We start from the raw sequence: 15,435 nt of genomic DNA on the forward strand, positions 1-15,435 counted from the left end.
TTCTGGCGAGTTGACACTATTCCTGTAATTATGTATTTTTTGCTCTGTTATTATTACTGTCTCCCGAGCCCTGCATCCGGCACCAACAACGAATTGTTAAATCTCAAGTGGGCACAGTCAAAGGGAAGCTTTCTGGGACTTTGCTCCGGGAGAAAGCCAGATTGCATCAAGGCTCCGGACCTCCAAGCCTGGCATGCCCAAAAAGTCCAACAGAGGCTGGGGCACCCAGACCTTGCTTGAGGAGAAGCAGGGTCCTGGGCATGCGCTTCCTGGGCATTTTCTAGCCTGTTCCTGGGCTGCCCCTGTGGGAAAGTTGAATGTAGATTTATACACTCTGTCCTGTGTGGTTTCATGCTTTTTCATTCTCTATCCCCCTCTGTACCTCACATTCAGATATTCTGAAAGTCTGACTTTCTTTAACAAACACAGGGAGGATAAGAGAAATAACGATTTAGTAAGTTCCCCCCTCCCAAGAAACTCACAGCAGCAAGAATGCCTTGCAGACTTGAGGACATATACAAGCAACTCCTAGCTATAAACTTAGTTATGTCGTGGACCTCTGTCAGCTTGTTTATAAATATGCGTCTTAAGAGCTCTAAATTCCCTGACAAACATTCGGTGTCTTATAAATGAAAGACATATGATGCAAGCTCTAGAGTGCCTTATACCAATAAAGGTTCAGCGTCTAGAGGAAACTACAGGGAAGCCAAGGAGGACAGCTGCCTAGCAAGTCCTTCACAGCCCTTACCTCAGACCCACTTTTGATGGTGGTGGCTGGAGGAATGGGTGCAAGGTGTCACTAACTCCACTTAACATCCCTGGAAAACCCTGGAAATGCAAATCTATTACACAGAATCCTGTGTGTTTTGGGACATGTAACCACATGTGCCTATAACAGAAGAATAGCTAATGGCAAACTCCCATAAGGAATGCTTAATCTGCAGTTTTTGGCAAGAAGCGGGGTCTCTGGTTGCCAAGAGCTTCATTTAATGGATTTTGAGAGCTTGAGATGGAGTTTATGGTAATAATACAGCTCTAGCCAATGGTGCATTAATAATAAATTTAAAATAACACTAGTTAAACAACAAAAATTAAATGAGTTCTGGAGGTCACAAAAAGAGCAGAAATCGGATGAGATAGTGTCTCACCGTCCTGAGACATACCTGGGTTTTTTCTCCCTGATGCTTTGACTATAACCTTGTTGGGAAATGACCATAGCATTTCAGTAAATCCTTCCAGCTACTCTATCCAGAGTGGCATGGCATGACTCTTTCCTCCTCAGCAGGCTTTCAAAACTTTCTCCTAATCCTCACTCTTTACCTCAACCCTCCCCACCTCAAAACATCACCTTGGTCAGTGCCCCAGGAGTCAGCAGCTGGTAAGTAAGACCCAGTTTATTAAGTGAAGTTCTAACTGGAATTTTACCTCAGCAGGCTCAGCCCTGCAACCTCAGGCTACCACTCCCTGTTTTGTTCCACCTTTCTATTTTATCTCTGAAAGCATTGTCCATCTCTTTCTGTAAGAGAACCTGGGTTCCAATCCCAGGATTCTGCTCCCCATCTTTCATGTCAATCAAGAAATCTGTGAGTAATAAAACTGCTACCCCTGCTTTTCTCCTTTGCTTTACTAATGGGCAACAATTGTAGGAGGTGGTGAGTGAGGGTGGGAGTCGGAGAGGGGCAGAGTCAGCCATCAATTTCTTTTAAAGTCTAACAAAATTTTGGACATCTAAGAATCCAGCACTTTCATATCCCTGGGTGCTGTGTAGCTATTGAAGTTTCTTCACATCTTCTTGATAGGAATGAAGTGCAGCGAGGGAATGTGCAGAGTCCAGGAAGCAAAGGGATGAGAGTTAATAAGACCTATTGCAGATTCAATTCTCCACCTCTTGGAAACAGTTTTCTCTTCACTCCCCTGGCACCATCAGATGCTAACACAGTGGAAAGACTGTTTTGTGAGATGACTCTGATGCTCTGAACCAGTTTGTGGTTGTTGCTGTTGTTATTGGTGCCAACTCCCAAAATACAGATATTTGGGGTGTTTTAGTAAAGTTTTCTTCATTTAGTTCCCTTTAGAGTCTAGAAATAAAGTAAGTGAATAAATCAAACTATTGAAAAGTTATCTGAAATAACTGTTTAACTCCTCCTCCCCCACATACAAAGGTAAGTTCAAATAAGTCAAATTCAGATAAGAGATTGCCTGTCTGTCAATTTAAGTTATTTATTATACTTTAAAAAAAATTCAAGGTCTAAAAGCTGTTTTCAAGGCCCCTCCCCCATGAGAATATATTTTGGGAAATGAAAAATATTTGGAGTACATACATCAAAGCAGCAGCTGAAGCAATGTGTGGACCACTCTAGTTCCCTTCTCAGTTTATTGAAAGAAATGTCACACTTATACACTAATTCTGTAAATGTTAAGATAGGATTGCAAGAATTTTAATCTTAGCACTTTCTTTTTTTTTGCGGGTGAGTTTGAGGCATATTATCAGTAAGTAAAGCTGGGAAAAAAGCATGCTGAATCAGATGAACTATGCCAAAGTAGAAAAGCGAGGGCTTGGAGAAAGGAGGGGAAGCTGATGGAGGGAAAACTCTCATGAAAAAGCACTAAAATAATTGAATGTCATGTATGTTGGCAAGAAGCCAGGTGGCCTCATGTTTGTGTGTGCTCCGTGGCTGTTTTCTTTCCCTGGCTTCATCTTCAGCCTTCTCACAGCTCTGCAGACTGAACAGATACAGAAACATATTTTGCATAGAAGCTTCTCAAGAGGTTTTCATCAAGATGAAAACATGCACACACACAAAGAAATATTTAAGCTTTTTAAAAATATATATATCCCAATCTGTCATCATCTACTCTAGAAAATATACCCACAGACTAATATATAACTTTGTCACATTTTTGAAGCTAGTGAATTTTAATTAAAAAAAATTAGCTGAATTTTAATCAATCCTGTCAGTCTCTCAAGTGTATTGTTACAAAACTCTCAAATATAATAGATTGGATTTACCTGTGATTTCAATAATAGTATTTTGGCATTTCAAAAACTCACAGGATCTTTTCAAAAGCTCTGCTGGTTTTTGAGTTTCAACTTGTTTCAGTAACAGTTTTTTTACATATGTGTAGTCGCTCTTAAAAAAAATAGATCTGAGTTCTGTTATCCTGAAGGTTCCAATGGAAATGTAAAAATCAAACATGATCACTTTCCCCATGCGCAAATATTTTGACCTATCTAATGTTGTTGTTTACATTTACTATAGATGTTGTTTACATTTTTATAGAAAGTTATTTTACTACAAATATTAAAAGTCATAATTCAACTGTGATCATCTTATCACCTTTTATTTCTTGCTATGGCTATCGTCATTGCTCCAGAAAGTTCTATTATTAAAGACTGTCAAAGTTAGATCTCTTCTATGACAAGTACCTTTAAAATATACACAATTAATCTAAACTGTATTAAATTTATAAACCCAGATTTTACCAGAAATTATTCATCTTTTACCAATTACACATCTACTGCTATTTTATTTGAGGTAGGAATTGGTTAAAGTTCTATGCAATATATTCTAGATACATTTTCCTGCTGGTTTACTAGATGTGTCTTAAAGACAGCTTATTTCCAAAAAGATGTGCATACCCATTCACACGTTGAGTTTTCACCTTTCCTGAAAAGGCGTCTCCATGTAGATAGAGGCAAAATAACATAACGCATGTTTCTCTTTTGGACTGGAATTATGCAGTGTGAGTGTAACGTCCATGGTCATTAAGCAAACCCGACCAAGGTAGGAGGTATGGCCAATAGACACAATCAAGGGTGGTCTAAAGAAAGAGAATCAGGTCCTTCTGCGAGGAGACCCCCACCTACTGTGCCCCACCCTCGCCCACGGACACCCGTTACTGAAGGAAGAGAGACCAGGGTTTGGAAGCCTAGGCAATGCGCTTAGAACGCACCTCATTGTAAGCAGCTGAAAAACATTCGCAATCTAGCTCAACCTCTTTTCCGTGGTGCTATGTGAACTCAACAGAAAAAAAGAAATACACAACACGTTTATTACGCCGAGGGTTTTTCAGAAAATTAAAAAAAAAGAGAGAGGGGAAAGGGTGCCAAATACTTTATTTGAAAAACATTAAAGAACTTTAGAAAAAGGTCAAGGTTAATGTTCACTCACTTTTCCCTTCCAACCTGCCATGCCCGTCCCCAGCATTATGGATTCCTGATGTGAATTTTGATGAGTTTTTAACTTGCAAAGTGTCGTAAGTAGGCTTTCTAGGGTTTCGGAACAAAAAGCTCTCTGTGGCTCGCAGAAGGCAAGCGGAACTCTTGGGATGCCTCTCCTTGGGGTCCTGGCAGAACCCGGCGCTGTGAGCGGCGCCCCAGCGGAGCAGACCCGCGCCCTGCAGCCTGCGCCCTCGCACAAAGGCGGTTACAGCTCTACCTCACGCCACAGCTTTGCTTCGGGAACTTCTGCAAAGGCTGTGAGCGGAACAAACTTCTGGAGGCAACTCGTAGAGGCCCCTGGTACCAGCGGGCTGCCTACTGGTACGCACCTCGGTGAAGGACCACCCTCCCAGGGGAGTAGCAGGGGACAGCCCAGGTGGGCCTTTGGGGCGAGAGTTGAGTCTCTAAATGCTGCCTGATTTGACCTCACGGCAGTAGGCGATGTCACCCACGACCCGGGACGACGCTCTGGTTAAGGGCGCATCTGTGGAGGAGTCTGTATTCGGAGCAAGAGAATGTAGCTTCGTTTGTCCTGTAAACTTAAAAGACCCTCGACGACTACAGAAAGAACTTAGTGGTTAACCCATTTACTGCTAATATTTCATCGGTAATGCTTTTCTTCCTTTAAAGTCTAACTGTTGGAAAAGCAACATATTTTAAGCTTTCCATCCAAATATTGATATTGGCAAATAGACCACCCAACCGTCCTCGGGTAAGGACAGCGCCCTTTCTGTTTTACACGCAGGCTATCAGAATTAACCAATATCACAAACCGCTGCAGATTCAGGAGATAAAGCAGACTTGTAACTGTCCTTCGCAGGGGTGTGTGTGTGTGTGTGTGTGTGTGTGTGTGTTCGCGCGCTCGCGCATGCAGCGCACACTTCACTTCGATCTGTCTTCTAGAGCTAAATTAGAGCCACTCTCTGCGTTGGGGAAAGACCGGGTTCAGCCCGACTGCAAGAGCCTCCTAGCGGATATGTTAAATGCCAGGCAGCGGTCCAGTCTCTTAAGATCTTCTTTTACAGTGAAAACTTCTTAACCTTTACTAGATATTGGATGTCCCTTTTGTTAAACGAAACTGACGCACACTACCTCTAGCTGGGTGGCGCTGCCACATTCGAAGACATCTACTATAAGGGAACCCTCAGGACCCCAGCGAATTACATCATCTTCAGCTCCCAACTGGTGCCCCAAATGGACCTTTGCTATAAAGTCATAACAGTTAAACACTTTTCTACCTTCATAGTTTGCTCTCTGAGGTCACAAAACCTCATGAGTGCACAGTTTATTAAGTTCAAATGTAACAAGTGATTGAAATATTTACTGCTATTTTATCAAATAATTCATTATTTTTTCAAGTTACCAAAAATAAAGAAAAAATGGCTTTAAATATTTCATTTATATTAGGTTTCTCTGTGAAATTTCAACCACTTATGTGATATCAAAAAACTATAATAAACAGTTCTCAAGAAAACTTCCATTTTAAAAGGAACTTGTTTGGGGGAAATCTAATGTAATTACTTGTGAGGAATCCATATATTTCCAATAAAGTTTATTTTTAATTAATGTCAATGAAATAATTTCTGTTACACTGATTCTCATGTGTTGGGGAATGGCTTGCAGTTTTATTATATAAAGAATTTTTCAATAATTGAGTTGAATTAAGCAAAATCTAAGTAACTAATTATGCTCTTTTGAGTAAGAATGCCCTTAAATCTTTCATTCTTTCTAATGTGATACAACTTTGAATACTGTGTTAGGGTTTAAAAAGAAATATATACCTTTGCAAAATGAACAAAGAAACTTTATTAATGTATTTTATTAAAGTTTTCTTTTTTATGAAATAAAATAAATCTATGGGCAATGTCTCATTTGAGCTATATAAGCTTCTTTGGGTATATCCAGCTGCAGTTAGGCTGTTAGGTATTAACCCTAACAACTTTTAAAAGGCTTTTGTGACTTGGGAGACTGGGGTCCTACTCCCGTCTCTGTTCCTAATACATCAATCTGTTTAACCTGAGACAAATACAGTTCTTTATTAAGATCGAAACATATCTTGTTAAAATATTATCATTGTAATGTATTGAAAAAAGACTATATCCAGGCAAACCGTATAGCATATAGGGGCTTCTATACAAATTTTTTAGTTCTAGACATGAGCACTGTGGGACCCTGTTAATCACTAAAATTTTTTTTTCTTCAAGTATCATCCATTAATGGTGAACCTTAATTATGTTCCATGTTTTCATCAAATGCTGAGATACTGTACTTCCAAAGTTTTACAAGTATGCATCCTTAGGACAGCTAGACACAGCTCAAAATAAAAGAAAAATTTTGAGAGGCAAATATTTTTGGAAAAGGTAGAATGATGGAATTAAACCAATGAAGAAAAGCATGAAGTCAAAAATTAAGGTTAGAAAATAAATACAAGAGTGGGTAAACAAAACTTATAAGGGTCCATACATTAAATATCTTAGGGCATTTTGAGTCTATAACATGATTTAGTTGCTTAAGTAGCTAAAACAAAATCATATTACAGTAACAAAAGTGAAGAAATTTTGGACCCTCACTATACAAAGTATTATAGCAGAAATCTAGGGAACTGAAAAGTGCTCTAGAAACTACTTTCCCAGAGAGAAATTACTAACTTTGATCTTTCCTGGTATGAAGTGGGTGAATCAAAGATTTGGAAACCACATGATGCAAAGAATGGTTAAAAACAAATACCATATGATCTCACCTGTAAGTGGAACCTAATCAACAGAACAAACAAGCAAGCAAAATATAACCAGAGACATTGAAATAAAGAACAAACTTGGGGCGGGGAGGGTGATAACTGGGAAAGAAGGGGAAGGGTTGTCAAAGAACATGTATAAAGGACCCAGGACAAAGCCAAAAGAGGGGAGGATTGAGGGTGGGAGTTGGGGGTAGGTGGGGAAGGGGAAAGTGGTGGTGGGGAAATGGTGACAACTGTACTTGAATATCAATAAAAAATGCAAAAAAGAGGAATTAGTGAATTTTAACTAAGAGAAGACATGCAAAAGAGTGATTAAATGTATTCAGCTTAGCCCTAGTGCTGGAAATAGGTGGCTTTGCTTAAGATAGAATATAGCAGGTTTTTTAAATGTAAGAGCAAGCTTTTTAACAATGAAAGTTCTGTATGACTAAAGTGGGCGGATTCTCAAAGCTTCACCATACCAGCAGAAGACATTGTAGAAGTAAATGTGGAGTACAGGTTTCTTCCAGATCAAAGTTTGCAAATGGTGTCCTTAATGCACACAGTATCATTACACTTATGAAGTTTCCCTTATACAAAAAATTGCTGTACTATTAATTTATAAGTTAGGATTGATTTTCCTTAAGTAAAAAACACAACAACTTTTATCAAACTTTGGTGTTAATTATGATACATGAAATTAAAAACTATACTTAGAAAGCAAGCATTTTCTGTCAAATAACCATAGCAACATTCTGACCTGTCTATAATTTTATTATCTGGATGACCTTTGGATTACTCATGGATGGCACATTTGGCTAACTGATTACACACAGCTTTTATGAAAAACATATATGTATGCACATCTACTTCATCTACAGCATCAAAAGTGTAGTAAAGTACAGATTAGATTCAGGCTCAGAGGGTTTGAGTCCAGCTCTACCACCTGTTGGCTGTATGATGCTGAGAAAGGTGTGTAACCAGCCTATGATTTAGTATCATCTTTTGTAGAATGGGCTCTGAATGGTGCCCATGCCCAAGGATGGGGGTAAATATAACCATAGTTCATGTGTCCAAAGCATTCAGGAAAGTGGCTGGCATATTACAAGCACTATTTGTTTACTCTTATTATTATTTTTAAAATTCAGAATGGGAAAGGATATAATAAAGATTATGAACATGGCAAAAATAAACTAACAGGACTATAAAATGAAAATCGACTTTAAAAATAGAAAATTCAACTAATTAAGAAAATAAAATATATAATTATTTCAGAGACAAAAAGAGGAGAAAGGATCACACATGGGCAACAAAGCTCCATGAGGATTATATGGCCTGGGATGTATGTGCTAGCTTAAGGTAAGTGTTCTTGCCCCAAACCACTGTTGTTAGGTTGTTAGGTATCGCCCCTAAAAATTTTTGAAAGATTTTTGTGGCTTGGGAGACTGGAGTCCTACTCCCAGTTTTGTTATTAACACATCAATCTGTATGATCTAAAATAAATAGAGTTCCCTATTAAGATCTCAACATCTGTTAAAATCATCTCATCTCTAAGCAATGTATTGAAAAAAGACTATATTGATGTTGTTATTATTAGAAATATAATTCTTATCAATTAAACTATGCTGTCTCGAGAAGGTTGCTATGGACTGAATGTTTGAGTTTCCTCAAAATTTATATTTTAAAACAATCCCCATTGTGATGTCGTTTGAAGGTGGGCCCTGTGGGAGGTGATTATGGTGGCATACCATCAAAAGAGCAGAGCACTCACGATGATATTAAAGCTTCCATAAATGGATGAGGGCACATGACATCTCTTCTTACCATGTGAGGATGAGACAAGAAGATTGCCTTCTGTAAACCAGGAAGGGGACCATTACCAAGAACTCAACCATTCTGGAACCTCGATCTTGGAATTCAAGCCTTCAGAACTGGGAGAAATAAACGTTTGTTGCATAAGTCACCCAGTCTTTGGTATTCTTTTAGAGAAGCTCAAGCAGACAAAGACAGAGGCTTTCCAAGATTTTGATTCTAACACACTCCAAGTAAGTAATATAGAGATGCGCTTTTTACAGCCATTTCTAGCTTAGAGGATGCAGCAGAGTGCTCCTCAAGGCCTCATGGAACCCATTCTCTGTGAAGTTGAACAGCTGGAACTGAATATAACTATATCAATATCCTTTTGAGGAAAACACTTACAAAGAGATCTGCCAATGTCTATGGCTGCAAACAGCTTCCCTCAGACTGAAGAAGTATCAGCGTATGAAATCAACCTTCAACAGACTGAAAGGCTAATGCATCTGTCATTGAAGTTTTCACCCACCTAAAAATAATAACTAAAAAAATCACTGTACCCATTAATCAGGGACTTTGATGTAAGTAACTTCATTGTTATTTCATATTTGAAGTAAGTCAATATTTTCCCCTACTCATATGTATTTTTATTTTGATATTATCTTCATAATTACTGATGCTAATGTTACCTGAGAATCTTACTGCCATCCTATTTTTGAGAACTACATAGCAATTTTCCACCCAATGACCACACATGTGACCTAAAATCTATAGGCTGGAGAGGTCTCAGAGTTTCTTAACCAATCCCACTTCCCCATCACATTTCCTCCTTATTCCCAGTCTCTTTCACCAGGCTCTTACTTCTGCACAATAGTTAAGTTCCTGGGTTGTTCTGTTCTTGGTGCCCTGGACACTTCACTGGTATCTGTCTCCAGGTACTTATCCAGGCTGTATCATTTGCCTAAATTGCTTTCCTCAATATCAACTCATCCATCAAGTTTAATTAGGTAGAATATGAAAGCACCCTTTCCCTGTCCATGCTCACTTAAAATTAATCCTTCCCATGCCCCAAGCACTTTTTTAGCCCCTTTAATATGCTACAATAAAAGTTTTCTATCATGTCATTTATTGGATCTAAGTTAATACTCATTTTTTAAAGTTAGTTTATATTTATCAAGATAATACATTTTTGTCCTTAAAAAATAGAATAGACATGAAGAAATCAAGTCAAGGGAAGAATATCCTTTCATCTTCTTAGAGAGAAGGTAAACCAATATTTCCCTCTGAAGGGAAGGGTGGGGAAGCTGAGAATCAGAGAGAAATGCAGAACAAGCCAGTGGAGTTAATTAACTGGCATCCTCTTTGGGGCCTAGTAGTGGAAATGTTGTTATAGGTCTGTTTTGAAGTATGAAGCATTGCTCACAGGGTTCTGGTGCTGAATTTAACCTATTTTTTAAAAAAGAAATAAATATTTTACTTGTCTATATGAAAACTTAACATTTTATTAGAAATGTGTGCCTTTGAGAATTCCAAAGTATTCTGCACACTGTCAGTAGAGGATGCTCAATGTGTATCTATTTGAAGCATTGAATTCCACTGCCATTTCCAGGCAATTCAAGAGAATCTGTTTTAAAGATCTTTTAAAAATAGTTTTCCATCTTTTCATGGAAATACATCCTAAATAAATTTTGCAGAATTTATGCAATTTTTTGTTTGTTTAATTTTGGAAGACTGGTCTAGAAAGGCACTCTGTTGAGACTCCATTTACTGAGTGCTTATCATGCCCACGGCACTGAGCCAGGGGCTTCACATACACTTTGTCACTTAATTTCATAACACCCTATGAGTTATAATCTTAATTTTTAAAAAAAGTGTTTATTCATCGTTAGAGAGAGGGGAAGAGAAGGGGAAAGGGAAGGAGAAAAATATCTACGTGAGGGAGAAACATCATCCAGTTGTCTCTCGTGCAAACCCACAACCTGGGCGTGTGCCCTGACCCTTCATTGTGTGGGAGGATGCCCAACCAGCTGAGCCAGGCCAATCTGGGCAGTTTATAATCTTAATTTAACGATAAGCAAATAGTCTCATAGAATTTGCTACTTGTCAAAAATTGCATATCAGTGAAGGTTAGAACATAGGATAATTAGATTACAAAAAGCATGATTTTTTTCACTTTCTTCCACATGCATCATATCAAAATATGTATGAGCAGAATGAAATTGCTGTGTTGATTTCTTACTTTATTCTATGTATTACATTGAATTATTCTAAGTATTGGTTTCACTTTAAAATTAATGGGAAGTACATGACTCCACCAAATTGGGACAAGCCAGAGAAGGTGAGGAATGGAACCACCCTTACTATGCCCTCTTGTAATTTTCGGTTGATATGGACATTAGAGAGATCTCTTGAATCCAGTAATGTGGGAGGAAACCTCAAATCCACATCAAAGAGCAAAGCAGAAGAGTTAGTATTCCTTTATTTTAGTTGGAATATGCATAGTTAAAGATTACTAATAGTTACACATTTATAGATGTCAATCAGAAATCATCTTATTTTATGCCTTTTTAATTTTTTTCTCCAAGACATGTATTTTAGGAAATAATATAACTAAAATTTTCTTTTATTAATGTCTTTATAATTCCATTTGATTAAAAAATTGGATATATTGGATTAAATACAATATATTAAGTATCAATTTCTTTTTACATTTGTGATGTGGCCATTAGAAAATTTAAAATTGGTCCTGGCTGGTGTAGCTCAGTGGATTGTGCACTGGCTGCGAACCAAAGTGTCGCAGGTTCGATCCCAGCCAGGGTACATGCCTGGGTTGCAGGCCATAACTCCCAGCAACTGCACATTGATGTCTCTCTCTCTCTCTCTCTCTCTCTCTCTCTCTCTCTCTCTCTATCTCCCTCTCTTCCCTCTCTAAAAATAAATAAATAAAATCTTAAAAAAATTTAAAATTGCACCTGTGGCTGACATTTTATTTGTATTGTACAGTGTTGATCTAGACCAATTCTATAAGGATCTTAAAATAAGTTTGAAAGTTTCTGGGAGACCCTTTGCAAGAGAAAATTTTCATAAATTCCAATGATGTATTAAAAATTGTTTTATATTTACTCACTTGGTTGATACTGGTAAATGCATTCAGGCCTCCACAAGGAAAGCCTGGGCTTGAAGTGTTTTCTCACCTTCGCTCTTGCAATGTAAAAGTGGTTATAAAAATATCTCCTAAAAAGGAGGAATGCTGTGAAGATTACATTCAGTCATGGTAAAAATGAACCTTGAAATAAGGGAAAACTTTACCTGCTGCAATGCTAATTGGTTCACTTTTCTCAAAAGTTTCATAGAAAGGATTTTTTTTTTTTTGGTAGCATCTTGGCTAGTTATTTTTCAAAAGCCAATGACAAACGAGTACCAGAGAAGCCCTCACTTTAACCTCCCACCTTTACAGCAAACCTGGCCGACTGTGGCATTCTCTCACTCATTCATTCCACTTTATTCATTCTTGCTTATTGAGCTCTAAAGAGTCCTTGTGATCCTTTTCCTACAGGTGGCCATTCCAGATCTAACTAGAGAGGGCTGACACTCTAACCTGTGGGCAGGGATATAAATTATAAATAAAAAGCCACATAAAAAGTCGTTCAATTTTTGATTTGGTAAAATTCTGGCTTCTAGGAACAGATGATCTACATGATACTTGGAGGAAGGGAAGAACGGTGGATGGCCAGTGCCACATAAAGCACGTGTTGATTACATGCTTTTAGATGTTATAAACACACATTTGTTATTTTTAAGTGTATTATGTTCATTTATGTAACTGTTATTGGCTTGTATGTTCTATGTCTTAGATTAGGATGCCAAATATAATATGGCTCCCATTAAAAGATCCCATTTATGTCACAGTGCATATGCCATTTGGAAAATTAACAGTTATCCGTCTGTAAAGCCTGATACAACATAGGCTACAAGGTGAGTGCTAATTCTATTTCTTATCAGCAGTAACATAGAAGATTTCAACCTGACTTTGTAAGATGGTCTGTTATTAAAACCAAATTTTTTAAAAATACAAATTTTGTTGATTCAGTTAAATTCAATTATGCCATCTTAAAGTCTAGAACTGAACCATGATGGAAGTTATCTTTCCTTATTTTGTAATATGCACTATAGCAGAATAAAAGTTTTCTTTTTAAAATAGGATTTGTATGCCTGATTTTCTGTGATCACTATCTTTTACCTATTATCTCCCGATTATTATTTTCTGCATCCATACACCCTTCCTAAGTTACCTCACAGAAGAGCCTCCAGGTCAGTGCTATTCTATAGAAATGCAACATTAAATATATGTAATTAAAAATTTTCTAGCACTCACATTGAAAAAATAAAAATAAATAAAATTATTTTATAACATTTTATTTAAGCCAAAATACCATTGTTTTAACATAATCAATATACAATTGTTAAACAATTTCACATTCTTTTGTCATACTAAATGTTTGAAATCTGCTGTTTTATACTTCATATCTCAATTCAGACAAAAATATATTAAAAGTACCCTGTAGGTATATGTGGTTAGAGGCTAATGTTCTAGACAGCATAGATCTAGATTGTAGTTATTTATCTGCTGGAAAGAGGTTTTCTCTGAATCTCACAGTCATCAATGACAAAAAATGTTTCATCTAGGTAAGCAAAAGTATGATGGCAGATAGTGGATTTCATTTTACACTGAAATGGACTGTAGAATTAGATAACCTTTTTGTGACTAGTTATTCTATAGAATGCTTAGGGGTCTTTTTCCCCTAAATTAAAGTATATTCACTAGATAACTCACTTTCTCCCAGTAAATAATAAATATCATAAATCTGGATGGTGAATACTTTCTTAGCTTTTAAAGATCATAGAAATAGTATTTGGCAGAAAATATGATAATAAAGGAAAAACAATATAACAGGAGACCTTATCCACTTATTTAATCTCAAGTAAATGACAAATGAAATTTTTAAAAAAATGTTTAATAAGATACTTATTATAGTTACTTTGATTATAGAATACTACCAGTTTAAATATTATCAAAATATACCCTATATGCTTAATTTTACTATTCTAAACTTTATATCAATGCTACCCCGATTTTGAGAAAAATGCAAGGAAATATGAGTGAAGTATGAAATAATAGAAAATCATGGCAATGACCAACTCAATAACTAAACAACATAACCAAGGAATATAAGAACAAAAGCTTATTATGCTGATGATGTGAGGATTTAAAATTAGACAAGATCTCTTAAAACACTGCTCTTTATTGTTCATTTGCAATTATAATTTCAGAACATTTTCCTATCTGTACCTTCCAACATATTTTTCTAGTTAAAGTGCATTTTCCTTTGTTTTTTCAAAAAAAACCCCAAAACAACCCCCCCCCCCCCCACAACAACTGAAAACTAGTTCCTAAGAATCCCAGTACATTCCCTCTTTGGCCTCTAGGCAGAGCAGTGTCTAGAACAATGCTTTGGCTGTTGTTATATTATTCTGCTATTTTAAAAAAAATACCTATGTGCTGTGCTTTCAACTAATTTATGAGCACAATAAGAAATGAGGGTTTGGGATGCTTCCTGCAACACCCAATAAGACCTCTCATAATAAAACCATGTGTACAAAGGTCATGTCGGCAGACTAGATGTTGAGAAGGTGATATCTCCATAAATCAAAACAGTTAAATCTCAAATCAAGACATTCTAGAATCTCCAAATACCCTACCTAACACTTTTATCAGCCTTTTCATGAACAGTGATTCACTTTACTATCTTATTAGAAGCCAGTGATGATAGTCACTGAGACAGCACAGGGGGAAGAGGATAGGTAGAAAGGCGAGGATTGAGTTGGGAAGGGGGTGGCAGTAGGACACAGGGTGCAGGAAAGGACAAAATGTCACTTTAGGTCATATGAGTATATTTGAATAGTAGTATTGCCTAGATCCTTCAGTGTGAATCCGTAATTTAGTCAAGTAAGTGACAATTTAGGCTCACATTTTTTATCTTCCCAAATCTTAGAGACATATTTTGCCCTAATGTTGACCCAAAGAAAGAGAAGACTATCTCTTGTTTTGATTTCTTTCATATTTTATTCAACTATTAAAATTTAAAAATAAATAAAATTTAAAATGTATTCAATTTAAAATTTGTCTTTTCTGTTTTCACAAACACAAATATACTAGTGTTTGAACACTGAGAGATTTTTTAAATAATCATTTTAAGGCTGACACAATAAACAACACTACAAAGAATTTCCAATTTAACACCATATATATAGAATATATACAGAATACATATATAAAATCATTTAAAATTTAAGGATCAATACTCATCATCTTCCTTTCAAAATTAATATCATGAAACGATTACACAGATCACAGAATAAGGAAACTATAAATTAAATTATTTTTAGGCACTAAAACAGCTTAATCATAAGCATCGCACTTCTCATGCTAGCCTTTTCACTTAACTGACTTGGGTATACAAACCATGAAACTCCATCAATATCAGCTTTAATGTGGCTTTCTCCTGCAGCGTTCACAATAAGCTGAGATAAAATAATTTCTATCATCACAGTATATTTGTTGGTTTGTGGGTTTTGTTAGTAAAAGGATGGCATAACAACATGCTTATAAAGCAGCTACACATGGAGCTTATGTTCCAAAGCT

The 15,435-nt window shown here is 36.7% G+C and overlaps 1 protein-coding gene across 1 annotated transcript in view; it reads right to left on the reverse strand.

Moving 5' to 3' along the window:
- Nucleotides 1-2,466: 2,466 nt before the first annotated feature.
- LRRIQ1 (leucine rich repeats and IQ motif containing 1) overlaps nucleotides 2,467-15,435 on the reverse strand; it is a 229,395-nt gene continuing 216,426 nt past the window's right edge. Inside the window, exon 27 of the mRNA XM_036018605.1 lies at nucleotides 2,467-2,724. Coding sequence (XP_035874498.1) covers nucleotides 2,594-2,724 — 131 coding nt within the window. The 3' untranslated portion in view covers nucleotides 2,467-2,593. The remainder of the gene's footprint in view (nucleotides 2,725-15,435) is intronic.

Source organism: Phyllostomus discolor, chromosome 2 (assembly GCF_004126475.2).
Source record: "Phyllostomus discolor isolate MPI-MPIP mPhyDis1 chromosome 2, mPhyDis1.pri.v3, whole genome shotgun sequence".
Classification (NCBI taxonomy): Eukaryota; Metazoa; Chordata; class Mammalia; order Chiroptera; family Phyllostomidae; genus Phyllostomus; species Phyllostomus discolor.